Below are 16,808 nucleotides of genomic sequence, written 5' to 3' on the forward strand. Positions count from 1 at the left end.
GGCGCGCTGGAGGTGGTCAGGCTGAAGCAGCCCCAGGCTGATGCAGTGCTGGGCTCAATGAAGCCCCGACGCCCTCCTGGGCCCCCGGCCCCGCTGCAGTTCGAGCCGCAGGGTCCCCGCTACAGCGTCAGGAGCAACCACGTCACCTTCCAGGGCTGGAGCTTTGCCTTTGGCATGAACCCCAACACTGGCCCGCGCCTCTTCGACATCAGGTACCGTGGGGAGAGGATTGTCTATGAGCTGAGCCTGCAGGAAGCCTTAGCCCTGTATGGCTCCAACTGCCCCGGGGGAATGTCCACCCGTTACCTGGACGGCAGCTTCGGCATCGGCAGGTTTGCCTACGAGCTGGTGCGGGGCCTGGACTGCCCCTACACGGCCACCTACGTGGACAGGCACTACCTGGCAGAGACAGACACTCCCAAAACCAACCAGAACTCCCTCTGCATCTTTGAGCATGACTCTGCCCTCCCCCTGAGGCGCCACTTCTCCGACTCGCAGTCCTTCTACTACGGCGGGCTGCGGAGGAACGCGCTGGTGATCCGCACCATCTCCACGCTCATCAACTACGATTACATCTGGGATTTCATGTTCCACACCAACGGGGCCATGGAGGTCAGGGTGCATGCCACGGGCTACATCAGCTCCTCCTTCCTCCATGGCCGAGGCACTGACTATGGCAACAGGGTTGGGCCCCACACGCTGGGGACGATGCACATCCACCACATCCACTACAAGGTGGACCTGGATGTTGATGGTAGGTGTGGCCACCTTTGTGCTGTGGTTTATTGTGGCCTTCTGTTGGGGTGCAGGGCTTGAGAGGGTTTTCTCTTCTGCTTCACAGGGCAGCTGAACTCGCTGGAGAGCCAGGACATGGAGTATGAGTTTGTCAAAGATCCCTGGAGCGCACAGAACACCATTGAGCGGCCGCACCTCCGCAGGGAAAGGCTGGAGAGGGAGGATGAGGCAGCATTCCCACTCAATGCCCCCCTGCCCCGCTACCTCTCCTTTGTCAGCCCCAATCCCAACAGGTGGGGGCACCCACGCAGCTACAGGATCCAGGTCATCAGCTTTGCCGGGAAGCACCTGCCCACCAACAGCTCCATGGAGCGCTCTGTCAGCTGGGGCAGGTGGGTGCTGAGGCCTCAGCAGCTTCTGCTCCTGGTGGAGGGAGCTTCTCACCCCTGGGCAGGCCTGCAGCAGGCTGCAGGGAAGGGTAAAACAAAGGGTTAAAGCAAATGTGGTAGCTTTTGGCTCTGAAATTTCCTTGAGCTGTTGCTCAATAACATCTGCTCATGGTAGGTCACAGGCAGGAGTCTGACCCCATGTCAGACTAATTTAGAGCAGCCCCAGGTGTTTTTGCCTTTGAGGGGCAGTAGGCTGCAGAAGGAATTCCTAAGGGAAGCACTGGCATTGCCAGGCTGTGATACCCTCCCACGAGGACAGAATGGCTTTTGGAAAGTGCTTGGGACCAGCACAGAGCAGTCTCAGTGCCAGGGTGAGCTGATGGAGCTCATGCTGGGGATGTCTGTGTGGGGCAGGAGCAGCTGTGGCTTAGGGGAGTGCACTGGGCACTGACTGGCAGCGTTTGCCCCTGGATCCATCCGCGTCCCAGCCATGCTGGAAAAGCCAGAGGCAGCAAGGGATTCCCCACAAAGCTTGGAGATGCTGGGGTGCTGCCCTTTTCTGCCCTCTTGGCCCTTTCCCTCCCTGCCTCAGGGCATACCGGGGATACCCAGCCCCAGCTTGGCAGTGCCATGGCTGGTGTGGACAAGCCCCTGTGACCCTGTGCTGGCAGGTACCAGCTGGCTGTCACCAGGAGGAAGGAGGAGGAGCCCACCAGCACCAGCGTCTACAACCAGAACGACCCCTGGACGCCCACTGTGGCCTTTGCTGACTTCATCAACAACGAGACCATCACCAACCAGGTGAGCTGGGGTCCCTGGAGCGGGGAGAAGCTGAACCTTGCGGGTTCAGAACCTCTGCTCCTGTCCCAGAGCCAGCCTGAGCAGCTGCTGGGCTGGCAGAGCCCTGCTCAGCCTGTCAGATGTTTTGTTCCTCTTCTCCAGGACTTGGTTGCCTGGGTCACCGTGGGGTTCCTGCACGTCCCTCATGCTGAAGACATCCCCAACACGGTGACCGTGGGGAACAGCGTTGGCTTTTTCCTGAGGCCCTACAACTACTTCAGCGAGGACCCCTCGGTGGATTCCCCTGACAGTGTGTACCTGAGCAGTGAGCAGGATGCTGGGGCATGTGGGGACAACCCCCTCGCCTGCCTGTCCTCTGCTGCCACCTGTGCCCCCCGCCTGCCCCCCTTCCACTTCGGGGGCTTCCTCAACCTCAGCCTGGCACCGCCCCTGGGGGGGCTCTGATGGGCCAGGGGCTGCTGGGGGGGCACTCAGGGGGTCTCTGTCCCACCCAGGAGCTGCCCCATCCTGCCCAGGCTGTCCTGTGCTCGGGGTCAGGTGTTGGGAGAAGCTCAGTTCTCATTTCAGCACTGCAGCAAGGGAGGACCCAAAGCCTCTGAAAAGCAGCCCCTGGGAGTGATTTTATTTCGCCCTGTGAACTGTGGGGTGAACTCCCCTCCTCTGGGATGGAGTTTCCACCTCCTTCCCATCGCTGGTGCACACAGGGGACAGTGCTGGCCACAGCACAAAGCTGCAGCTGCCCTTGGGGCTGGGCTCCAGCTGAGGTTTTGCTCACAGTGGCAGCAGTGAGTGGTGTGGAGCTGCTGTGGAATGCCCCAAACCTCCTCCCCAGGCACTGCAGCATCAGGGCTGGCTCTGCAGAGGGAGGTGCTGCCCTGGGCTCGCTGGGATGCTGCTGGAGGAGCCCAGGCTGAGCCTCTAGATGGGCACAGCCTGGGCTGGGCACTGCCCTGAGTGTGCCCTTCCCAATAAACGGGCACTCTGTGCTTTTCCTGAACCAGCTCCTGGCTGCTGCTCTGTCTCCTGCTGAAGCCCCTTAGGGAAGGTCCTGGCTCAGCTCTGAGGGGCTCCCAGGCTGTGGGGCAGCCCCAGAGCCTGGCACAGCGCCTGGCACGGCTGTGTGGGCTGTCCTGGCGATGCTCCTGGACCCTGGTGCTGGCAGGAGGTTCCTGCCAGGGAATGTGGAGCAAACAGGGCAGTTAATGTTTAACACTTGTTCCGAGCTGTGTTAATCAGTTCTGGGCTTGGCTGCTGCCCAGGCCTGCTCAGCCCACCGCTGTGTGGGGGACCCTTGATTCCACACCCCAGCTGCATGTGAGCCTCCCCTCCGGCCAGCTGGCATGGCAGACCCTCCCAACGTGCAGTCTGGCATTGGGGACACAAGTGAGCTTGTTTTTATTGTTCTTTCAGTGCCACCCCTGGCACACGGCAGCAGACACCACACACTCAGCAAAGAGTCCCTGGGGGCACGGTGGGTGTCCATCCCCTCGCTGTAGTGCGTGGGTCTGTGCAGAACAGGCTGAGAGGGGCTTGGGCAGCCCCAAGAACAGGCTGAGAGGGGATTGAGCAGCCCCAAGAACAGGCTGAGATGGGCTTGGACAGCCCCAAGAACAGGCTGAGAGGAGTTTGGGCAGCCCCAAAACAGGCTGAGAGGAGCTTGGGCAGCCCTCATGGCCGTGGATGTGCCCCTGGGAGCCAGCTCAGCCTGCTGCAGCCCACGGGAGAGGGGAGGGGAGCAGGGGGCAGCTCAGGCCATGGCTCAGTGTGGCCTGCAGTGGCCCCTGGGTGCCCTGGGCTGTGCCCAGAGCAGGAAGGTCGTGCCCAGCCCGCTCCCTGTGCCCACACGGGCGGTGCTGACGCAGTGAGCGCGCTGCCACAGCCCAGCCTGGACCTTGCAGCTGTCAGGGAACGTTCTGGAGCAAGCACGGGCTCTCCACGTGGCACGTTCAGCCCCCAGTGGTGCTGTGCTGGCCAGGGCTGCACCCAGAGCCTTGGGAATCACGGGCACAGCGTGTGCCAGAGCAGCTGGGCCGCTGCAGGCACACAGCTGGGCCTGCTGAGGCACAAACTGGGTTCCCCCAGTCCTTCCATGGGAAAGCCAGCACATTTTTAGTGCACATCCCTGCAGGGATGAGCAGGACCCTGAGCAATGGTCAGAGCAGCCAGAATGCAGAACCTGCAGTGCCCACACAGCTCCTGCTGCCCTGCCCTGCCCCAGCTCCTCACAGGGACTTTGGGGCTGGGGATTTACCCACAGGGCAGGGATCATGTGGACCCTGGCACCTCTGGCGCTGTCCTGAGCAGTGGCATGGGCACCTGGCACTGCACAAACACACTGGGATACTGGGCTGAGCCACTCTGTCCTTTGGCTGCTCCCATCATGCTGCTCTCTCCCCACCATGGCCCCAGTTTTCCTGCAGTGACATTTTCCTAGAGGATTGGAGTGCTGGCCCCCATCCCCCAGCACCTTTTGCCCCATTTTCCGCTGTGAAATCTCCTGGGAAGGATTTCTTGCTGATGGTTTCAAAATATTGTTGGAACAGAAGCCAAGTCTGCTGCATTCCTTCACGCTGGCCAAAGCCTCTCTCAGCTGAAGACCCTGGAGTGAGCTGATGGGGGATTTGTTTTGCAAGAGTAATTCAGTTTCTGTGCAAACTCCTGTTTTGTTGGGGTGTTTTTGCAGGTCAGGAGCTCAGCCCAGGGTGTGGGACCACCTTCCTTGGGTGCAGCACGGCCAGGCTGGATGGGACATGCTGTGTCTGTGGCCTTTCTTTGCCTGCTTTCCTCCCAGGCCACACCCCAAGGACAGAGGTTTGCTGGTGCTGTGCCTGTCGGACCCCACGGCTCCCATGCATGGGCAGAGGGGCAGGATGGGTCTGTGACCGCTGCTGTTTGTCAGCAGGACTCAGAACTGGACACAGCTCCCTCCCAGAGACAAACAACACAGGGCAGGGGTTCAAGGATCCTGACATGAATTTTCTCAGGAGGGAGATAAGTGATGCATTTCACTGGCTGTTGATCATTAATGCCTTGCTGCCTGCTCAGCTGTGCTGGGTGCTGCCTGGGCACCCTGTGCTGCTGCTGGGTGACAAAGATGCAGTGCCAGGGACAGCAGAGTGCAGCTGGGGTGCAGGGGATGGCCATGGGCACTGCAGGATGAGTTCTGTTTGGGCTCTGCACCCACAGCTGGGGCCTGGTGGGGCAGGAGGGATTAACCAAGTGGAGAAGGGCAGTCCCTATTTGCAAAGGTCCTTCAGCTCCCCATTAGAGATCAGAAGAACACAACTGGCAGCCAGGAGCACCCCAGGCCTGGCTCTCTGGGATCACAGGAACCTCCAGGAATGGCTTTGAAAGTTTCCCATTATGCAAAGTTAAATTAGCCTGGCAAATGAGGAGAGGGCAGGACAGTCTGCCCTCTGCTCCATGCACCCACTGCATGCTCCTGGGCATCCTCACCATGCTCTGGTGGTGAGACCTGGCAGAGAGACCAGAGCAGTTGTCAGCCCTGGCCATGGCAGCTCTGCAGGACTGTCACACAGAGTGTGGGATCATGGAGCAAGGGCTGTGGGTCAGTCAGAGCTGCTGTCAGTCAGATCAAGGGCTGTGGGTCAGTCAGAGCTGCTGTGCTGTTGTGGGTCAGTCAGAGCTGCTGTGCTGCATAGCTGGATCCCCCTGAGTGAGGGGATGGTGCTGGGCTTGGAGCACTGCTCTCCACGTGCCCTCCAAACCTGTTTTCCCCTTTTACGTAAGCTGTTCCAAACATGTTTGTTACAACCCCCTGGTGATGTACCTTTGGAAAGAGTGGTTTTGGGTCCAAAGATCAGTGCTGGGACAGTGACCTGCCTGCTGCAAACAGGACCCTGCAGAGTATAAAACCCCAGTGGCACAGTGGAGCAGGGGACAGCCGGAGGCACGCTGAGGGCAGCAGGGGAGGATGGAGGCCCACATGAACCTCCTGCATGATGTGGGCATCCAGACCACACACTGGCTGCAGCAGCGCTTCCAGGGCTCCCAGGACTGGTTCCTCTTCATCTCCTATGCTGCTGATCTCAGGAATGCTTTTTTTGTCCTTTTCCCCATCTGGTTCCACTTCAGTGAGGCCGTGGGCATCAGGCTCATCTGGGTGGCTGTCATTGGAGACTGGCTCAACCTCGTCTTCAAGTGGTGAGTGGCCCTGAGCCAGCACTCCCAGCTGTGCTGGCACACCTGCACTGATGTGGGTGCTCTCAGCCCCAGCTGGGCAGTGACCATGGTCACTCCTCCCCAAGCCATGCAGGAGCAGCTCTGCCCCTCTGCTCCGAGCAGGGATGGAGCCTCCTGCAAGCAGAGCCTCCCATCAGCCAGGGCTGGTGCTGAGTGGGGGGATCTCCACAGAGCCCCTCAGCACAGGAGGCAATATTGGCTTGCTTCCAGGGTGTTCCTGCTCTCAGGGCTGGGGATGGGGACACGGGCAGGCAGTGTTGGCTGTCAGAACCAGGCAATCAGCTGGGTGATGTGTCTGTCGGGATGCCCTGCACCATTTGTGGGTCCTTTGCTTCTTCCATCTCCCAGAACAGATCTAAAGCTGCAGCTGTGCCCTGGACCTCCCCAGACCCCTTCTCTTTTCTTTTCAGGATCCTTTTTGGGGAGAGGCCATACTGGTGGGTCCTTGACACAGACTATTATGGCAACAGCTCTGCACCGGAGATCCAGCAGTTCCCTCTCACCTGTGAGACTGGCCCTGGTAGGGTTCCCTGAGCCATGGCAGGGGCTTGCAGCCAGGGGCAGGGGGTGCTTGGCCTGAACAGGCAAAGAGGGGGTGCTGGCCTGGTGCTGGCAGCCTGCAGGGAGCACCCAGCCCTGCACAGCTCTGCAGAGAGGCTGCAGTGTGCTGGGGACACTGGCTGTGCCTGCAGGGGAAGGAGGCATGGCAGCCCCTGCACGGAGCACACCTTGACCCCTGGTGAAGCTGTGGTGGCTCAGCACAAACCCCTGTGGGTGCTGAGCTCTGGCCCCTGCAGAGCCTGACCTGGCTCTCTCTTCTTGCCCAGGGAGCCCATCTGGCCATGCCATGGGTGCAGCAGGCGTGTACTACGTGATGGTGACTGCCCTCCTCTCTGCTGCTGGGGGAGAGAAGCAGTCAAGGACACTGGGATACTGGTAAGCTGAGTGCCAAAACCACCTGTGCCAGGCAGAGGTGGCTCCAGCACTGACAGGCACAGCCAAGCCCATCGAGGTGCAAGGCTGTGGGCTTGACAGGCTCAGTGACAGCCAGGCATTGTCTGGAGTACGTGATGGCAGTGCCATGGGCAGTGCAAGCTGGCCCTGGCACCCACATGGCCACCTGTCCCTCACAGGGTGCTGTGGACGGTGCTTTGGATTGGCTTCTGGGCAGTTCAGGTCTGCGTCTGCATGTCCCGAGTCTTCATCGCCGCTCACTTCCCGCACCAGGTGATTGCAGGGGTGTTCTCAGGTGAGTGCACCAGAACCCTCCTTGGTATTTAATTCCAGTACCCCCTCCCTGTCCCTGCAGCACCTCTGTGCTGCACTGCAGCACCTGCAGCACTGACCAGAGCTCCCTCCCTGTCCCTGCAGCACACTGAGCTGCACTGCAGCACCTGCAGCACTGACCAGAGCTCTCACTTTGTTCCTGGCAGGGATGGCTGTGGCCAAGACCTTCCAGCACGTCCGCTGCATCTACCACGCCAGCTTCCATCGGTACCTGGTCATCACCATCTTCCTCTTCAGCTTCACCCTGGGTTTCTACCTGCTGCTGTGGACATTCGGCGTGGACCTGCTCTGGACGCTGGAGAAGGCCCAGAAGTGGTGCAGCAACCCTGAGTGGGTGCACATTGACACCACTCCCTTTGCCAGCCTCCTCCGTAACCTGGGCATCCTCTTCGGGCTGGGGCTGGCCCTCAACTCCCACCTGTACCAGGAGAGCTCCCGGATAACACAGGGCCAGCAGCTGCCCTTCTTCCGCCTGGGCTGCATCGCTGCCTCCCTCCTCATCCTCCACGTCTTTGATGCCTTCAAGCCTCCCTCCCACGTGCAGCTGCTCTTCTACGCCCTGTCCTTCTGCAAGAGCGCGGCCGTGCCGCTGGCCACCGTGGGCCTCATCCCCTACTGCCTGGCCCAGCTGCTGGCCACACAGCACAAAAAGGCGGCCTAAGGCACCCCAGGGTGGCTCAGGGGCAGCTGCCAGGCCCTGGGGACACCTCAGCCACTGGTTTGCACTGGGAGCTGACAATGGAGGCTGGGCCGGCGGTGCTGCTGGGTGGCTCCCACAACACGGACCCACAGTGCCAGTCCTGCTGGGCTGGGCTGGCTGGTGGCACAGAGAGAGAGCCCTGCATGCCCACGACTGCCCTGCTGTCCCTCCTGCCCCCACGGGTGGGGGAAACCTGCCCAGGACCCAGCAGCAGCAGCAGTGAGAAGTCCTGCACTCCTTTGCAGCTCATGGGGACAGCCTACCTTGTGCTGCAGGGCTGGGGACAGCACCACTGGCATCAGCGCTGTCACCTCAGCGTGCTGAAGAGGCAGCTCTGTGACAGGAAGGACAGACTGACATGGAGAGAGAGTGCCAGTGTGGGTGAGGGACCCCCAGCCCTGGGAGGACGTTTGGTGCTCACCCCTGTGGACAGTGTGGGGGGCACACAAGGACTGCATGGAGCTGGGCACACAGCACAGGGGGTGGCTGGGGCTGGGCACAGGAGGTGTTTTATTAAAGATGAAGGTTGTTTAGCTGGAGAGTTTGAGTGTCCTGCTGGCCAGCACCATGGCATGGGGGATCAGCTCCTGGAGGCAGGGTTGTGCCATGGCTGCAGATGGTAGAGGAAGGACATTTCTCCTGGCGGCTGAAGACCCTCAACAGCTGCAAGATGTGTTCAAGCCACTGGGAAGGGCACTGCCCAGTGCCCTAGGTCTTCACCTTTTGTCCTGAGATACAGCTGTACCCTGACAGCACAGTGGGGGCAATGAGCTGCTTTTTGTGCTGTTTGTCCAAGGTTTCTGGGTGCACTCTGTGCCAGGAACAGGGACAAACTTGTGTCACCTCACTGCTTACAGAAACGAGCTCAGCTTTGGGATCAACTGGCTCAGCTGGGGCTGTGCTGAGTCCCCAGGGTGTTGGGGACAGAACTGGGATTTATTTTGCCATGGTGTGGGGTTGGGGTCATGCCCCTCTCACCTCAGTACCCCAGCCCAGTGCTCACTCAGGAAGTCCTGAGGGCTCAGCCTGCTGCCCTCCAAGCTGTGCAGGCTGTACAGCCCAGCTAAACCTTCTCAGGAAACATCCTCATCAGTCTGAGATAGTCCAAAATACACAGGGAGGTGCAGACACTTTCTTCCTGCCAGACTCTGTGCATGTGTAGGATCACTCCCAAAGCACAGCCCCTGCAGCTCTGACCCCACACCAGTTCCAGGCCTCAGTGGTGCTCCCTCTGTCCTGGTGCCATCCCAACAGCTCAGCCAAGGCTGTGGCCATGCAGCAGTCACAGCAGCCATGGGTGGGAATCTGATCTGCTGGGGCTGCTCCCATCCCCTTGTTCATGACAGACAAAATTCCTTAGGATGGAGGTTTCTTTTATTCTTGTTCTCTGTTTATTACCAACACCTGGGGTAAACTTGTCACACCATTTCTGGCAAGAAGGGGAAGGGTAAATTCTCAAATTACCTGTTGAGCCCTGTTGTGGCTCCATAGCGCCCTTTAGTTCCTCCAGAGGAGACTGCAGCAGCTCCAGGGCCCTGGGCAGGAAGGGTGAGCTGAGGGAACAGCAGGGACAGCTCTGCCTGATCCCGAGGGAGTTTACAGCTGCATCAGCTCCAGAAACTATTGATGGTCAAAAAACGACCACTAACAACTGCACCCCACCAAGGGAAAGGTATGGTATGTGGTGAGGAATGATGATCTGCCTGTGGGGTACCTGCTCTCCCTTCCAGATGCTCTCTGCCCTCACCCAGCCCAAGGAGTCTGGGGGGACCAGCTGCCTCTTGCTTGAGCATTTGTACCAAGCAACTTCTCCTCAGCAACTGGCACAAAGCAAAATGCCCCAAAGTACTGCCAGCAGGAGGCCCCTTCTGGGTTTGGGAACCCTACAAAGTGGTTAATTAAGGACTACTTTAACCCCTGCACCATTTGCTCTGACAACTGAGGCCTTGCAGCAAAGCCTTGATGGCAGATCCCCTCCCCATTTCCGTGAGCAGCCCACGCAGAGCATGTGCACACCAGCTGTTGGGTTCAGGTCTTTATTCTCTGGTAGAGAAGCTAGTGGAGCCTGTGCAAACAAATATAAGACAAAGCTACTTTGAGAATTGTCTCTCATGCTCCAGGGTTTTGATTGCTGATGAATTCCTGGAGCAGAGCTTGCACTTCTCCTCGCCGGCTCATCTTGGCTGCCTTGCCCTGGAAGCGGCCGCGCTTCCCAGCTCCTTTCCCTCCCAGCAGCTCTGCCACCCTGCAGCAGCAACAGCACAGGCTGGAGCCCAGGCTGCTCCAGCACACACAGATCCCTGCCTGGATCACACTGTGCAGCTGCTCATCGTGTCTGCAACATCAGAATTCTTACTCGAGTTAAATAAATCACAAAATGTTACCTGGGACCTAAATTTTCAACTGCTTCAACAGGTCCAGCTAGAAGGAAGAGTCCTGCTTCTTTTTCATCTCCCACAGTCAGGAATAGCAGGGTTTCCTGTGGGCAGAGATGGGCTTTGCTCCAGAGAAATCAGTGCTTTCCACAGTGGCCACAGCACACAAACACCAAAGTGACAATTCAGAAATCTATGTGCATTACTGAGACTGACACTGCTTGGGGTATCCCAAATTAAAAGGACACAGCTGGCAGCTGAACTAGGTGATTGTGACTGAAACTTGCTGTTCTTCCTATTCTACTTCTACCTAATTCTATCCTAACCTATTTCAGCCAGTGAGGCTCTGTACAGCTCTTGGGGCTCTTCTCCAGGGCTCTGAATTCTCACTGTTTGAGGACTGCCCTGCAGACTGAGGCTGCTGGGGACAGGAAACCTCAGGTACTTGTCAAAGGAACCAGATCTGCAGATCATGACTGTGGCAGGAACAGCAGCCTGGCCATGTAAAACTGGGGTGGAAAACCAGTGGTGTCAGTTTAGTCTTCATCAGTGACTCACCTCTGTCCCAATCTCATTAGCAATGATGTTCATAAATTCAGAATCACCCTCTTTCCTGTATGGATGGATAAAAAAACATTTCAGAAAGAAGCAAAAACCCCCTCTAGAGTACAAAATCTCAGTCAGAAACCAAGTGCATGATTAGAGATTTTGGCCTCTTTCTCTTGTCTATAGGTGTAAATCCTTGCTGGGCTCTCCTTTAGGAATTATTCAAGTGTTATCTTTAAGAAATAGAGCTCCCTGGTTTTACTTGAAAATATCAAGTGCAGAGAGAATTAGATGGACACAGCAATTTCTCAGCTACAGCACCAGAAGAATTCAGTGACTGAATTACAGATTCCTTTAATTACACAACTTCGCAGCAGGCCAAGGCAGTTTAACATTCTATTTCCTTTATTTACATTCTCCCTTGAGAAAACAAGCTGCTCTCACAAGGTGTGAGAGATCCAAGAGCCATAAAACCTGTGGGATACTGCTGGCCCCTCTTCCCTGAGCTCCCCCATACCTGTGCAACACAAAGAGCTGCTTTGGAGCAGGTTTGCTCTTGAAGTCCCGGGCTATCAAAACAGCAATGTCTCTAAGCAAGTTCAGGTTATTCTGAAAGAAAAGGAAATTAACTGTACTGCAGCTGGAGAAGTCAGTGTGAACACAGCTGTGTTCCCAGAGGTTTGAGCACTTTTCACAATATGCACAAAAATTGAAGCCAATGATTTGACTCCCAGTTGCCACAACTAATGGCCTACAGGAAATAGTGACAACCCACTTTTCCCAGGCACTCTTGTACCTTCTGGAGCAGCTTCACAGAGCTCTGCAGTCTCTTCACAGCCTCTACATGCTCACCTGGTCCATTTCTGAAAGAAATGAGAGACTTTGGATCACTACTCTGAAGGACAGAGGAAGAATTTCCTAAAGGAGTACAACAGACAACATCACACACAGCCCCACAACATGCACCCTGAGGCTTATGTGGTATCTCTCAGGAGGAGGAGTGAAGATGAAATAAGAAAAGTGGAAAGGGGATTACTTGAGCAGAGAGGTTAGAGCCTTCTCAGTACTGTGACTTTGTTCAATTGACTTCAGCACTCTGTTTCCCACCAAGAAAACCAAGTTGGTTTTGTTTTTTTTCCCTTTTTCCATGCCAAGGAGTTTAATAACCTTCAAAAGAAAATCAACTTGGTCAGAACAGCATTTTGATAATTCACATTGGTGGTCAGTTCCTGCGAGATTATGCTTTGTAATGAATTTTGACTCTCTGCTAGTGAAAATAAATGGATTTTAATCAGCCATAAGGTCAACATAAAAAAAAAAAAAAAAAAGTACAGTGGAATTTATGCAATCTTCTAGCCATGGGATGTACTCTACAGGACATCTGGATGTATCTGCTGGGAAACCGACTCCAACCAATGACTGAGAAAGTACAAATACTTAAAGGCAGTCTAGGATTTTGTCACCATTTCCCTGCACAGATTTCTCATCCATGATGAACACTCAAAAATATCAGAGCTTCAAGCAAAGGGAACATGGCCAACACCCCTGGCAGTGCAAAAACATCACAGGGCACCCAGCCCATGTGTGACCCTCCTGGGGCTCCCTCACCCTGGGGCTCTGCCACCCCTTTCCCCACCAGCACAGCCTGGAGCAGCCTGTGGATCCCAGGGACTCTGGCTGTACTTCATGTGCAGCCTGGCTCCCAGGGGCAGCCCAGCTGCAGGAGCCCACCTGGAGGTCACTCAGGTTGGAGACGTGAGTCCCACAGCACAGGTTGGAGTCGATGCCTTCGATGTCCACCACCCGCACCGGCCCCGCGTGGTCATCGGGCAGCCCCCGGCTCCTCACCTGCCAGAGGAGCAGGGGGACAGAGCAGGTGACATCTGCGCTCAGCTATTCCATGAACACCATCAGCTCTCCCCCACCACTCACTGTTTCAACTTCAGGGTCATCTGCGGCCAGTTCCCTCACTGTTACAGGGACCCTGTCCCGGATTTTCTCGTTCACGCTGTCCTCCAGGGCCTGGAGCTGCTCTGCTGTCACCACGGGGGTGTCCAGCTCAATGACACTGCGCTGGCGGCCCAGCTCCCTGCACCAAGGAAGGACATCTGCTGAGAGCAGCTGGGAGGTGCCTTTGTGCAGCACCAGCATCCCACTGCTGGCAGTGTGGACTGAAACAAAACAGACTTCCCTCCTCTCCCTGTTATGTTCAAAGCACCAGGTGGAAACCAAACACTTAAGGAGGACAAGACAGAGAAAACACTTTGTACATCTTCTCTCCAGGTCAGTCATCTCTCCTACAACATTTGAGCTCAAATGAAACATCCAAATTTCTTTTGGTGTTTCAGTGCTCAGGCTCTACGCAGGGTACCATGGTGGCATGTGCCAAATGAGTCAAAAGGAACCTTTATCCTGCTCACCATGACGTAGTCTTGAATCCAAACATCTGTTCTGCAACGGCACTGATGAGATGCTGTCCTGAAAGAGATGTGCAAGCACTAGCTCTGAGTGCCACTGGCATTTTCGGTCAGGCCGTGTCTTTCCTGCTGACATTCTCCACGACAGGCTGGGTGCTGGGTGCTGGGGGGCTCCTGCCAAAGCTCAGGAGCAGCAAGGAGAAGCTCTGGCCTCATGAGCCTCTGCTCCTGGCACTGCAGCACACGCTGTGCAAAGCAGGCTGAACTTTCTCTTCCAAATCTGTTTTTGGTGCGTTTACAAGCAAAGGGGAGCTCACAGAGGGTGCTGCTGCCCTCGGCAGTCCCGGGAACAAGCTGTGCACACAGAGCCGGCGGATTTCTCCCTACCCTCACCGGGATGGGGACACGGTGGGCGCCCCCCCGCCCCACCGGCACGGCCCGCGGGGTGTTCCGTGCGCTCCCCGGTACCGGCACGGACCTGAATGCTGCTGCATGTGGTCGAAGCGGCGCTCCCAGTCCAGCGACAGCAGCACTTCAGCGCCCGGTTCCAGCGCGGCCGGCACGAAATGCACGGCCTCGGTGCCCCGCCGTGTCACCCGCAGCACCGGCACGTCCCCGATGAGGCCGCGATCGTCCGGCTGCGGACACGGGGCATCAGCGCCGCCGCTCCCGGCCCGGTCCCCGCCCCGCCCGGCCCGGCCCGTACCTGCCCGCCGCCCTCGGGGAAGAGGATGGTGTCCTCCAGCACCACCTGGAAGCCGCTCACCGGCTCCCCGCCGCCCTCGGGCCGCAGCTCGGCCGCCCGGCACGACACCACCCTGGTGGTGAACTGAGACAGAGACGGCGGCGCCGTGAGGGCCCGCCCGGGCCTGCCCCGCGCCTTGACCCCGGTCCCGGCCCCGGCCCGACGCTACCTGCCGGGCCCAGCTGTCCCGCTGGCACCGGAACACCATGGCGACCGCTCGGCACAAGCGAGCCGGGACTGGCGGAGGGACACGGACACGGACACGGACAGGAAGGGGGCGGGGGCTGCACGGGGACGCGCGGGCGCGCTCCCGCCGGCGGCGCGCGCTCCCGCCGGTGCGGGTGAGCGGCTCCCGGGGCCCGGCGCGGCACACGGCACACAGCGCACGGCTGCGGCAATTCACGTTTATTGCCCCGTGCCCCGCCAGCTTAGCCGGCTACGGGAGACCGGACCGCGGGTCGGGAGCGATGCCCGCGGCGATGCACGAGCTGAGGCGGCTCCGCTTCCTCGGAGAGCCCTGCCCGCGCCGCTCCCCGGTGGTGCTGCCGGTGCACCGGCTGACTCCCGCGGCGTCCCCGGGGGCCTGGGCGTCAGTCATCCTGCGGGAGGGAGGAGCGAGATGCCAGGGACTGGGCCGAGACCGGGCCAGCCCCGGTGGCAGCGGGGGGCACCAGCCGGTTGTCCCGGGACAGGCTGCCCGAGGTGAGCAGCGGGAGGTGCTGCCGGTGCCCCGGAGCCGGCAGAAGGCTGAGGCTGGGTTGTGCTCGGCAGGTGGTACTTACATCCAGGTCATCCATGGCTGGAGGGGGGCCTTTTTCTGTCACCTTCTCCAGCATCTGGATGGGAAACAAACATCTGGATCCTCAAATTCCCGGCGTTCCCCCATCCCACACACCCATACGATGTGCCCCGGGATCCTGAGGCCGGTGGCCCAGCTCACCTCTGCGTACTGTTCCACCATGGCTCTCTCCACCTCCTCGTCCCCTTCCCAATCTCGCCAGTTGTCGAAGTCCACGGAGAGCCAGGCTGGCTGTGGGCACAGAGAGCATCCCCTGAGTGGGGGAGCAGCACTGCAGGGACCTGCAGCCCAGGGGCAGCTCCTGCACAGGTGAAGGGCAAGGGCAGGAAGCAGGAGTGTCCCTTTGCCTGCAGGCACTGGTTGGTCCTGATCCTGAGTGTGTCAAGGAAAAGGGTGCCACGTCCTTCCTGGAGGGCGGAAGTCTGTGGGCTAGTGGTGATTATCAGGTAGGGCTTTTTGGGAGCTCTGTCTTGGGATCCCCTGTGGAAGCCTCTGTGTGTGTCCTGGGGGCAGGCTGGTTCCTAGGAGCCATGAGGTGCAGAGTGGGGATAGCACATGCACTGAGGCACCAGGCACGACACACACCTTGATGTTCTCCTTGGTGATGCGTGGCCAGGCCACTTTCTCCTTCCACTTCCTCATAAAGCACGTGATGGAGCGGTCAGAGCGCTTCTCCCGTGAGTCCTGCCAAGAGATTGGGGTGCCTCAGGGTCTGCCAGGCTCCTCTCTGCTCAGACCTGTGCGGGCTGTGGGGTCACAGAACCACAGACAGGTTGTTTCTGGCTCAAGGCAGCAGTGTGAGTATCAGCCCCAGGGCTGGGGCTCTCAGGATGGGCAGCATTCAGTGTTAGGCAGTGTTGCTCAAGACTGCACAGATTGGCTCTAACTCTGAGCCTGACAGAGGCTGACAGAGAAGAGTTTGTTGGCGGGAAACCTCACCTTGGAGTTGACTCTGGCGTACAGGTTGATCTCGTTGTAGAACTCCACACCGTCTGCATTTTTGCAGCTGCCAAAACGTTATAACAACAGGGCTTAGGAGAGAGCTGAGTCCCCGCGTGCTCTCCTCTCACAGAGTCCTCCCGCTCCTCTGAACCACCCCCAGAGCAGAGCAGGGCCGTGTCGGTGGGCAGGGCAGCGGCAGCTCACCTGAACTCCAGCCGGTGGTCCTCGATGAGCACCTTCACGTCCGTGCTGTCCTCCACACAGAACTCCAGGTACACGTACCGGGGCCGGTCGTACCACAGCGTCTTTGCGGGTTGCCTTGGGGAAGAGCAGAGCGGCGGCTATCACCATCACCAGCGGGCATTTCCCGGTGCCTAACAGAGCTCGGCAGGGGCCAGGGGCGAGGAAAAGGCCCCGGACACCGGCTCTGCTTGTGCCGAGCCCCGGGACGGGCAGAGGGAGCCGGGCGGGTGCCGACGGGCGGTGGCAGCGGACACCGGCCCCGTGACTCTCCCCGCTGCCCCTGGCCGGCGGGGCCCGGCCGGCTGTGTCCGCTCCCCTCTGCCTGGCCCGGCGCCGCCCGCTGCTCCAGATCGGAGGCTCCTGCCGGGCGCTGCCTCTACCGGGTACCGGGCGCTTTACACGGCTTCTGTACGCCGCCTGTCCCGTCCGGCCACGCTCACCTCGCCATGGCGGTGCCGACCCCGCCCCGTGCTATTTCGGGCCGGGGGCGCGGCTGCCGGACCGGCCAGGCCGGGACGGGCCAGGCCCGGGGCCGCCCCCCGCTCCCCCCGGTGCGCGCCCCCGGGGCCGCCGCCGCGCTGGGCCGGACCGCGAGGGGGCGCGCTGGCCCCGCCCGCTCCCGCCCC

The 16,808-nt window shown here is 59.0% G+C and overlaps 3 protein-coding genes across 5 annotated transcripts in view; 2 read left to right on the forward strand and 1 right to left on the reverse strand.

Annotated features, from left to right (window-relative positions):
• LOC132084153 (membrane primary amine oxidase-like) overlaps window positions 1-2,585 on the forward strand; it is a 3,559-nt gene extending 974 nt beyond the window's left edge. The window contains exons 2-5 of the mRNA XM_059489187.1: window positions 13-754; window positions 842-1,127; window positions 1,796-1,925; window positions 2,067-2,585. Of these exons, the coding sequence (XP_059345170.1) occupies window positions 13-754; window positions 842-1,127; window positions 1,796-1,925; window positions 2,067-2,369 (1,461 nt within the window). The 3' untranslated portion in view covers window positions 2,370-2,585. The remainder of the gene's footprint in view (window positions 1-12; window positions 755-841; window positions 1,128-1,795; window positions 1,926-2,066) is intronic.
• A 3,234-nt stretch (window positions 2,586-5,819) lies between these two features.
• On the forward strand, window positions 5,820-8,654 carry G6PC1 (glucose-6-phosphatase catalytic subunit 1). Its single transcript, XM_059489254.1, has 5 exons — window positions 5,820-6,089; window positions 6,539-6,648; window positions 6,956-7,064; window positions 7,262-7,377; window positions 7,562-8,654. Exons 1-5 carry the CDS (start codon window positions 5,860-5,862, stop codon window positions 8,074-8,076), a joined length of 1,080 nt encoding a protein of 359 aa, XP_059345237.1. The 5' UTR covers window positions 5,820-5,859; the 3' UTR covers window positions 8,077-8,654.
• Window positions 8,655-9,542: 888 nt separating this feature from the next.
• On the reverse strand, window positions 9,543-16,778 carry LOC132084192 (putative protein PTGES3L). Of its 3 annotated transcripts, XM_059489246.1 has the most exons (17): window positions 16,623-16,778; window positions 16,144-16,257; window positions 15,937-16,003; window positions 15,583-15,681; window positions 15,139-15,228; window positions 14,981-15,034; window positions 14,160-14,282; window positions 13,932-14,091; window positions 13,457-13,514; window positions 12,969-13,125; window positions 12,768-12,884; window positions 12,073-12,203; window positions 11,833-11,899; window positions 11,554-11,645; window positions 11,049-11,103; window positions 10,500-10,594; window positions 9,543-10,360 (listed from the first exon to the last, which is right to left on the reverse strand). In XM_059489246.1, the coding sequence occupies exons 1-17, from the start codon at window positions 16,628-16,630 to the stop codon at window positions 10,225-10,227; spliced, it is 1,623 nt and encodes a 540-aa protein (XP_059345229.1). In that variant the 5' UTR covers window positions 16,631-16,778; the 3' UTR covers window positions 9,543-10,224. The 3 variants fall into 3 exon arrangements, with proteins under 3 accessions (XP_059345229.1, XP_059345227.1, XP_059345228.1); XM_059489244.1 differs by lacking the exons at window positions 14,981-15,034; window positions 15,139-15,228; window positions 15,583-15,681; ... (1 more) ...; window positions 16,144-16,257; window positions 16,623-16,778 and adding an exon at window positions 14,368-14,461; XM_059489245.1 differs by lacking the exons at window positions 9,543-10,360; window positions 10,500-10,594; window positions 11,049-11,103; ... (6 more) ...; window positions 13,932-14,091; window positions 14,160-14,282 and adding an exon at window positions 14,589-14,797.
• Window positions 16,779-16,808: the final 30 nt, after the last annotated feature.

This window comes from Ammospiza nelsoni, chromosome 26 (genome assembly GCF_027579445.1).
Source record: "Ammospiza nelsoni isolate bAmmNel1 chromosome 26, bAmmNel1.pri, whole genome shotgun sequence".
NCBI classification, from domain to species: Eukaryota; Metazoa; Chordata; class Aves; order Passeriformes; family Passerellidae; genus Ammospiza; species Ammospiza nelsoni.

Coding starts and splice junctions, on each gene's coding strand:
- G6PC1 (XM_059489254.1), top strand. CDS start 5,860: ATGGAGGCCCACATGAACCTCCTGCATGATGTGGGCATCCAGACCACA. Junction 6,649..6,955: donor CACCTGTGAGACTGGCCCTG/GTAGGGTTCCCT, acceptor CTTCTTGCCCAG/GGAGCCCATCTGGCCATGCC. Junction 7,065..7,261: donor TCAAGGACACTGGGATACTG/GTAAGCTGAGTG, acceptor TGTCCCTCACAG/GGTGCTGTGGACGGTGCTTT.
- LOC132084192 (XM_059489246.1), bottom strand. Junction 15,035..15,138: donor TGGTGGAACAGTACGCAGAG/GTGAGCTGGGCC, acceptor TTTCCCATCCAG/ATGCTGGAGAAGGTGACAGA. Junction 13,126..13,456: donor GGATTCAAGACTACGTCATG/GTGAGCAGGATA, acceptor TCCTTGGTGCAG/GGAGCTGGGCCGCCAGCGCA.